At 45.2% G+C, this 9,863-nt stretch overlaps 1 protein-coding gene and 1 pseudogene across 1 annotated transcript in view; both read left to right on the plus strand.

The window, feature by feature from the left end:
* KLK5 (kallikrein-related peptidase 5) overlaps nt 1–5,573 on the plus strand; it is a 7,888-nt gene extending 2,315 nt beyond the window's left edge. Inside the window, exons 2-5 of the mRNA XM_008591542.1 lie at nt 371–632; nt 1,631–1,887; nt 1,971–2,104; nt 5,096–5,573. Coding sequence (XP_008589764.1) covers nt 371–632; nt 1,631–1,887; nt 1,971–2,104; nt 5,096–5,248 — 806 coding nt within the window. The 3' untranslated portion in view covers nt 5,249–5,573. The remainder of the gene's footprint in view (nt 1–370; nt 633–1,630; nt 1,888–1,970; nt 2,105–5,095) is intronic.
* An 874-nt stretch (nt 5,574–6,447) lies between these two features.
* Nucleotides 6,448–7,954, plus strand: LOC103606986 (annotated as a pseudogene).
* Nucleotides 7,955–9,863: the final 1,909 nt, after the last annotated feature.

A 9,863-nucleotide genomic window follows, 5' to 3' on the forward strand; every position in this document is an offset into this window, starting at 1 on the left:
GTCCCATCCCCAGACTTGTCCCCACAGCTCTGCCTCTGCCTCTGAAGTTGTCCGGGGCCCCTGTACCCAATTTTACCCTCCCCTGGTCCCACCCACTAAGCTGTAGCCAATCCCAATAATTTCTGAGGTCCATTCAGAGTCCAGTAACCCCCACCTGAGCCTGGGCTCTGTCTTTGAGTCCTTCACTCTTATTTTCCGGGCTCCGCTTCTATAGCCCTGGCCCTGCCCCTTCAGCGTATGCACCTTACCAAGGTCAGACATTCTCCAGCCGGTCTCATCCCTTGAGTCTAAGACCCCCCCCACTGAGTCAAGCTGCCCCTGAGCCCAAGACCCACTTCTGAGCTCGGCCCCGCCCATTTTCTGCCCCCAGTGCCTGTTCTTGCAAATGATGTTGCTTCCTGTGACAAACCCTCTGCCACTGGGCCCTCTGGGAGCAATCAGGACCCTGGAGCTGGGGCCAGGGATAACACTAGGGAAGACGACAGCAGCAGCCGCATCGTGAATGGAACCGACTGTGAGAAGAATTCCCAGCCATGGCAGGGGGAGCTGTTGCTGGGACCCAACCAGCTCTACTGTGGGGCCGTGTTGGTGCATCCGCAGTGGCTGCTCACGGCAGCCCACTGCAGGAAGCAGTGAGTGGGGGCTCTGACCGGGGAAGGGTAGAAGGGACTGGGGGCCTGGAGGCGAGGGTCTGGTGGGGATAGGTTGGGATGACAGAGAAAGAGGAGGCAAAGTTGGGAATGGGATTAAGGATGGAGTTGGGGAGGAGAGCAGGGTGAGGATGAGGTTAGATTGGGGAGAGGGTTATGGTAGGGAATGTGAGTTAGGGATGGATTGGATTTGCATTCAGGAATATATGTGTATTGAATGGTTTGGAATAGAAATGGGATTAGGGTTGGCTTCAGAATTGGGGAGGGGGGTGGGGCAGGGATCAAGATGAGGTTGTATGGGGTCGGGGACGGGGCTGGGATTGGAAATATGAGGAGAGCTGAAGATAGGACTGGAGTTAGAGTTTGGAGTGGGATTAGAGATGGAGGGATGAGAGTAATTAGAGTTGGATCTGGGAACTCAGATGATGCTTCAAGGGTGTTTAAAGAATTGGAGTTAGGGTTAAAGGTGGGTTTGGGGTTGAGGATAGGTTGGATTTGGGGTTGGGCATACATATGTTGATGGTTTGGGATGGAGACCGATTAAGGTTGGCTCTAGAATTGGAGGTGGGTGGGGTTTGGAATGGGGTAGAAGTAAAGATGGAGTTGGGGTAGGATTGGGATTGGGAATAGATGTAAAATTGAAGATGGCGTTGGGATAGAGTTCGGGTGAGGTTGGGGGTGGTTGGATTTGGAATTGGGGATGATTAGGTTTGAGGTTGGGAATGCATATGTTGATGATTTCTGGGTGGGGAAAAGATCAGGGTTGGGGTTAGGGTTGGGGATAAGATGGGAATAGTTTTGGAGTTATGATCAGCGTGGGGATAGGCATGGGGTTGGAAACGAAGATAGAGTTGGAGATGGTGCTGGGGCTGCAGTTGGCGATGTGGGTGGAGTTAAGGTTGGGACCAGGTACGGGGTTGGGATTGACGTTGGATATGGGGATAATCAGAGTGGGTGGTGATCTGTACCATCTTCCTCAGACTTTTCAGAGTCCGTCTTGGCCATCGTTCCCTGTCACCCATGTATGAATCTGGGCAGCAGTTGTTCCGGGGGATCAAATCCATCCCCCACCCTGGCTACTCCCACCCAGGCCACTCCAACGACCTGATGCTCATCAAACTGAACAGAAGAGTCCGTGATTCTCAGTATGTCAAGCCCATCAACATCTCCTCCCACTGTCCATCTGCTGGGACCAGGTGCTTGGTGTCTGGTTGGGGGACAACCAGCAGCCCTAAAGGTGTGTTCAGGTTCCTCTTGATACCTGCCCATCTTTGCCCCTCTCCATCTTTCTCCACCTCTCACTGTGTTCCTATTTGACAGTGAACTTCCCCAAGACCCTCCAGTGCTTGAATATCACTGTGCTAAGTGACGAAAGGTGCAAGAAGGCATACCCAGGACAGATAGATTGCACCATGTTCTGTGCCGGTGACGAGGCAGGCAGAGACTCCTGCCAGGTAAGGATTCAAGACTTCTCCTTTCAGCAGATATACACTGAATGCCAGCTACATAATGTGGAAGTTTGCTAAGTGCTGGCAATCCAGTGCTATCCACTGGAAATATTGTGAGTCTCTCAGAGAGCAGTGCTGTCTAATAGAAATATGTAGGCCACATGTCGTTTTAAATTTTATGGTAGCTACATTTTAAAAAGTAAAGAAGAATAAAATCCACTGGAAATATTGTGAGTCTCTCAGAGAGCAGTGCTGTCTAATAGAAATACGTAGGCCACATGTCGTTTTAAATTTTATGGTAGCTACATTTTAAAAAGTAAAGAAGAATAAAAACAAGTAAAAGCTAAACAGGTGAAATTAACTTAATAATGTATTTTTTTTACCTCAGTGCATCCCAAATACCATAATTTAAAAATGTAATTAATATAAAACAATTATGAATGATACACTTTATTCTTTTTTTATGCTAAATCTTTAAAAGCCAATGTGTGTTTTATACTGGCAGCACATCTCTATTCAGACTAGCCATGTTTCAGGTGCTCAATGGCCACCTGTGGGTAGTGGCTTCTGTGTTAGACAGCACAGGTCTGGAGGGAGAGACGAAGGTCGTATGGTCAGGCAGGTTGTGCACTGCATAGAGATACCATATCGAAGGGGCACCCTTCACGTAATACACATCATAGTTTAGTTTATTTATTTTGGCAATTTTCAAGCATGTGGCAATTGTCACGTTTCAACAAAATCTGTAATACAGGGCACTTCAAAGAGTTCATGGACAGATTCATATTATCCTTTAATTCTATTTTTCCACAAACTTTTTGAAGTACCCTTGTATGACAGTTTTCCAACAAATGTTAGTACAATGTCCTGAGGGAAAAAAAAACCAGAAACTCAAAGCCAGGTATTTAAGAAAGAGAATATTTAATATAGGGGATTGGTTACAAAGTTGTCGGAAGGGCTGGAGGAGCAAAAAGGTAAAAAAGGAAACGAAACAAAACAAAGTCCTATGATCAAGAAATAGGGTCATTTCAGAGAGTGTAAAGGTTAATCAGAAAACAAAGCATGGTTTTATGACAGCAAATAATGGGGGGGGGCAATATTAAAAAGGGTGTTCAGGAGGACCTTCTTAGAGAGGTGGCGTTGGAGCACAGAGGACCAAGAAAGTCACACGTGCAAAGACCTTGAGGCAGGGAAGAACACGGCTGATTCAAAGGACAGAAAGAAATTGTTGTAGTGGGGAACGGAGGTGGGGAGGAGTACCTGAGGCTGGAGAGGTGGGCGAGGGCCAATGTTTAACAAATATTCCTTGATCACCAGTGCAAAACTTTTCGATGTACTTATAAGGCTATGTCTGTTGAGGTAGAAATTCAAATTAAGCTGTTACAACAATCAGGACCCTCCCCGTTTTCAGGCTTTGGACGAATGTACATTACAAGCTCTCCTTTAGCACGAAGGACGGTTCATCAGTAGTTTTGGCATTAGTAAACTGTGGGCTCAGGCAGCTCTCCAGTCTCATGCTAAGGGTGGTAAAAAGTCCCCAAATATTACACACTTGACAATTGCAACAACTTCCCAGGTCTCCCAGTTTGATCTCTATCCCCACTTAACACTATAAGCATCTGGATGTAGGGGTGGGGGTGGGGTGGAATTTTTATCAGAAGAGGAAAGCACATCTAACTGGAATTCCAGCATTTTAAATCATTTAGCTTTTCTGTAGTCAAGGTTAATATCATGTTTTTCCAGATCTCAAGGTGCTTTTTCATATCAGCGTGTGGCCTCGGTGTGACTACTGAAAGCTACAAGCAAGAAATAATAACTACAGCAATATTAATACTAATAGAACGATAATAACAGCAGCTAAATAATCACCAGACACTGTTTTAAGTAGTTTACAGGCATCAACTCATTAACTCATTTAGCCATTATTATTAGCTCTATTTTAGAGACAAGGAGCACAAGTTTCAGAGCAGTTAACTAACAGCTGCTCAAAAGAAACTCTGGAGGAATATTAAACAAAAAATAATGAGAAAAATTAAACCACAAGCAAGTTGAAATCTAGGGGTCGAGGCAGCCAAGCTCATTTACCTTGAAACAGTATTTGCTAATGTGGAAAGAGGCCAGGTGTCAGGCTTCCTTGTAATTGATGCCAGGATTCTGCACAGTTTCTCGTATTTTGCACTAACGTAATAACTAATGATGGTGAAGAGCAGTGAGTATTATTATAGGAAGGTAATTATAGGAAGCTACAGGGAATTAGGACAGGCAACACAAATTAGTCCAAGAAAGTGATTCTCAACTGGAGGTGATTTGTACCCGCAGGGGACATTGTGGCAATGCTTGGAGACATTTTTAGTTGTCACAACTGCATGGAGGGGGATACTACTGGCATCTAGTGGGTGGAGACCAGGGATGCTGCTAAACATCCTACAATGCACAGGACAGCCCCCACAGCAAAGAATTTCCCAGCCCCACAAGTCAGTGGTGCCTGGGTTGAGAAGCCGTCATCCAGGGACTGAGAACTGCGTTTCTGCAAAAGTGAAACATGAGTACAGGATGGATTGGTCTCAAGTGTGGCTGAAGAGTGAAGAAGAAAGGAAAGAGTGGCCAGTAGGAGAAATAAGACATGCAAAGTCTGTGGGGGAGAGGGAGAGAGAGAGACAGACTGAGGCAGGGAGTAGAGACCAAGATGCAAGACACTGAGAGGAAGGGTCCTAGACCCCAGGAATGAAGATGTTTGGACATAGAGAGAACTGGGGGGGGTGGGGGGAGGTACAGGAGGACAAGTAAGGTTTCTAAAGGTTGGACTTGGGGTGAAATGTTAATAATGTTCTTCCTCTCAATCTCTCTCCTTTCCCCTGCATCTCCATCTCTGTCTACTTCTGCATCTCTTCCTCTCTGGACTTCACATCTGTGCGTGTCTGTCTCTTGCTGCCCTGGTCCTTCTTCGTCTGTGTGTGTCTCTAACTCTCTCATGCCTCCTCCCTTTCTCCCCAACAGGGTGATTCTGGGGGCCCTGTGGTCTGCAATGGCTCCCTGCAGGGCCTTGTGTCCTGGGGAGATTTCCCCTGTGGCCAGCCCAACAAACCCGGGGTCTACACCAACCTCTGCCGGTTCACCAAGTGGATCCAAGATACCATCCGGTCCAACTAATGAGTCATCCCAGGACCCAACATGCTGGCATCCCCCAGCCCCTGCAGGGACCCCAGCAGTCCTTCCAGATCCCTATTGCTTCCCAAGGATGCTGAGGATATTGATCTTTCTAGTTCCTGTCCCCATGTGTCCTGGAATGAGAATCCCCTTCCCCAGCAGAGGACTGACCCCGTCTCTCTATTTGGATCCTGGGGACAATTCCCACAATGATCAGGACAGGGTTGCATCTCAGTTTCCCCAGCGCTTCTGTCCTCAAGCCCAGAAACCATCTCTTCTCTGCAGCTGTGACCCAAATTTAGTCCCAGAAATAAAGCATCTGAGGATATGTGGACTCTGTGTATGTTTCTTTCCTGCACCGGGCTGCAAACGATTCGCTTTTCCCCTCTGGGATAATGTGTTTGCTCTATTAGGTAATTTGGGTTGCAAGAAACAGATATTCAATCAGGCTACTTTTCATTTTCTTCATTGGCTAAATAATGATCTGCTTGCTATTTGGGGCCAGGAATTGTTACAGGAGCTGGGGATACTGCAACAGAAAAAACAAATAAAAAAAAATCCTATTTCATGAAGCTCAAACAATAAAGAGATAGATAAATATGTATGTACTATAATAATTATGTGAGTGATATGAATAAAACAAGAACAGGACATGAGGAAAGAAAACAAATTTGGGGGAGGGGAGGAGATCACTTTATATTGGGTGTAGAAAGCAGCACAGTGGTCCCTCCAAAAATGTCCTCACCCTAATTTCTGGAACCTGTGAATATGTTACTTTATATAGCAAAGAGACTTTGCTGATGTGACTAAATTAAGGATGTTGAGGTGGGAAGATTATCCTGGGTTATATGAGTTAAACCAGTATAATCACAAGTGTCCTTATAAAAGGGGGGAGGAGGGTCAGAATGAGAGAGGGAGACTGGAAGATGCTACGCTGCTGGTTTTGAAGATGAAGGCAGGGGCCATGAGGCTAGGGATATGGGTGGCCCCTAGAACCTGGAAGGGCACAGGGAAGGATTTTCCCCTGGGGCCTCTGGAAGGAACCAGCCCTGCCCAGTAAATCTCACTTTGGACTGCTGACCTCTAGAGTTGTAAGAGAATAAATCTGTGATGTTTTAAGCCACTAAATTTGTTACAGCAGCCACAGGAAACTAATACGAAGGGCCTTTCTGAGGAGGTGGCCTTTGAGCTTAACCTACAGGATGAAAAGTAACTGAAAGAAAGTGAGCCAAGATGCTGGGTACCATTCTAGCTTTATTAAAGAAAGAAATCTGCCGGGCTGTGCTCAGAGTGGCAGGCAGCCCAGGGCTGCCCTGAAAATGGTGGACAGCAGCAGGTGTGGGGGTGGTAGAGCTTATATTGGTATGTCGGCACCAAGAGCTGGGTGATGCCATCAAGGAGGGTCATTATGCTAACGTGGATCAGAGTGGAGAACTGCGTCTTTGTGGAAGCAAAAGGGGTTTCTGTTTAAGTCAGGAGGCTTGGGATTAAAAAGTATGGGGGTAAGGACAGTTATTAAAGAAACCATCAAAAATCAACAATTTTTTGGTTGCAAAATAGCCTTTTTGTAACAATCTATTTTAGAAACTTTAGAAAAATATTTTGTGGAATGTTTTACAGAAACAATTGAGTTGTTTCCACTAAGACAGAAAATCTTTCCCAGAATTCACCACCCCCACCCCCAGACTTACCCTCGGGTCTCAATGAGCCTTTATTGGAGAGGGTCTCAATGCCCATGCTCCAGCTTGCAGAGAAGCTGGGAAGATGAGTTTCTGGCGTTTCTCTATCATGGAGTGCAGTCTCCATGGAGAGATGACTGCTGGGTAAACAGTCCATGGTGTGAGAGAAGAAGACATTAATAAAAATGATATAATGATAATTGTCATCATCAATATCTTTTCTTTTGTGCCCAGCCATTTACAAGTCCTCACAACAGTTTGGAGGAGCGTTGCGCAAAGGTTGAGGTGCCAGGGTTGGGAACATTGACCTAGTCAGTGAGCCATCTCTGATCTTGGTGGTAGCCAACCTAGCAATTAATATCCAGTGTGCTGTGACAGATGTGGACTTGGCCCAACTCCAGCTGTTCTCTAAAAATGATGATACAGTTGATAAAATTGTTGTGCAAAAATCCACACTATTAATGGGCATAATTGTGAAGTGATAAAAGCTCTTTCTAAACAAGAGACGCAGTCTGCTGGATCACAAAGAGGTCATGGAGATGGGTGTGGCAAGTTTATGGATCATGGAGGAAATTTTGAAGGTGGTGGAGGTAATTTTGGCCGTGGTGGAAACTTCGGTGGAAGAGGAGGCTATGCTGGTGGAGGTGGTGGTGGCAGCAGAGGTAGTTATGGAGGAGGTGATGGCAGATATACTGGATTTGGTGGTGATGGTGGCAACTATGGTGATGATCCTGGTTATGGCAGTAGAGGGTGCTATGGTGGTGGTGGACCAAGAAATGGAGACCAAGGTGGTGGATATGGTGGCAGTGGTGGAGTATGTGGTCATTACAATGGAGGAGGGAATTTTGGCAGTGGTAACTATGGCGGTGGTGGGAACAATAATGATTCTAGAAAGTATAGTGGACAACAGCAATCAAACTATGCACCCACGAAGTGGGTTAGTTCTGGTGGAAGAAGCTCAGGCAGTCCCTGTGGTGGTGGCTATGGATCTGGTGGTGGAAGTGGTGGATACGGTAGCAGAAGGTTCTAAAAACAGCAGAAAAGGGCTACGTTCATAGCAGGAGAGAGAGCAAGGAGTTGCCAGGAAAGCTGCAAGTTACTTTGAGACAGTCGTCCCGAGTGCATTAGAGGAACCATAAAAATCTGCCACAGAAGGAACAACGATCCATAGTCAGAAAAGTTTCTGCAGCTTAAATATGAAACCCTTCTTGTTCAGGACTGTCACAGCCACAGTTTGCAAAAAGTGCAGCTATTGATTAATGCAATGTAGTGTCAATTAGATGTACATTCCTGAGGTCTTTTATCTGTTATGGGTTTGTCTTTTCATTGTTTCTTCTTATCATTATCAGGTATATTGCCCTGTAAATTGTGGTAGTGGTACCATGAATTAAAAATTAAGGAATTTTTAAATTAAAAAAAAAAATACAGACAGACATTAGTCTCCAGAACTTTCTGAGTGATTTCTATAAAGCCTTGTACTCTTTCTGGACTTCAGGTACTTCATGCATAAGATGGGGAGATTAGAATGTAATAATCTGCAAGTGCCAGTCCAGCTCCAGGATCCCACAGTGTACTCAGTGGGGTGGACACCGCAAGTCATTCCAGGGAATTCCTTGGAAATCAAACTCTAGAAAAGGAGCTACATTAAGAATTCTAACAGTAACAAAAAACCCAGCTAAAAGTGGATTAAATAATAAGGACATTTATTATTTCACATAACAGGAAACTAAAAAAGAGGGCAGTAATATGGTTGATGTGGTGCCTAAATGACGTCATTAGGGACCCATCTTTCATCTTGACCACGCCCTGTCTGCATTCATTCTTTTATCCATTCATTTCTTCAACTATGAGCACCTACGAGAGCCAGGTAATATTATAGACACTTGGGATAGAGTAATTAACAAAACAGACCAAAAAATAAAAAAAAATAAAAAACCCACATAACCCTGCCTTCCCTGAGCTTACTTTTTAGCAGGCGGAAGAAAACATGTCAGCTTTACTTCTTCAGATTAGTTCTTCAGGCTTGCAATCTCATGGTTGGAAAATAGCTGCCACAGCTCCAGGCATCACATCCTCACACGGCACGACAAAAGGCAAAAAGGAGAGGCGCTCCTGGCAGAGTTGTTTCCACTAAGACAGAAAATCTTTCCCAGAATTCACCACCCCCACCCCCAGACTTACCCTCGGGTCTCAATGAGCCTTTATTGGAGAGGGTCTCAATGCCCATGCTCCAGCTTGCAGAGAAGCTGGGAAGATGAGTTTCTGGCGTTTCTCTATCATGGAGTGCAGTCTCCATGGAGAGATGACTGCTGGGTAAACAGTCCATGGTGTGAGAGAAGAAGACATTAATAAAAATGATATAATGATAATTGTCATCATCAATATCTTTTCTTTTGTGCCCAGCCATTTACAAGTCCTCACAACAGTTTGGAGGAGCGTTGCGCAAAGGTTGAGGTGCCAGGGTTGGGAACATTGACCTAGTCAGTGAGCCATCTCTGATCTTGGTGGTAGCCAACCTAGCAATTAATATCCAGTGTGCTGTGACAGATGTGGACTTGGCCCAACTCCAGCTGTTCTCTAAAAGCAAGCGTAAGATGGGTGGTGTGGTACAAAATACGGGCAAATAGTACTGACATCATTCCAGGTGACAGAGGTAATTCAAATTTGGAATAGTAAAAAAAAAAAAAAAAGTAAATAAGCACTGAATCCTAGCTAAGGGACAATCTTGAGCACGTATTCCAAAAATGAGGGGCTGCTGATTAAACTGCTTTTGGCAATAAGTAAGAGAAGATTCACACTGTCTTAAATAGTAAGTAAAGTGTTAAACTCACATACCAAGAAATCCAGGTAAGGGCAGTCCAGGCACAGGACATTAAGGCTCCAGTTCCATTTCTCTCTGCATTTCTTGGTTCTCCCACACGTGGGGTCACAATACTCAA

Source organism: Galeopterus variegatus, unplaced genomic scaffold (genome assembly GCF_000696425.1).
Source record: "Galeopterus variegatus unplaced genomic scaffold, G_variegatus-3.0.2 Scaffold7016, whole genome shotgun sequence".
Taxonomy (NCBI): Eukaryota; Metazoa; Chordata; class Mammalia; order Dermoptera; family Cynocephalidae; genus Galeopterus; species Galeopterus variegatus.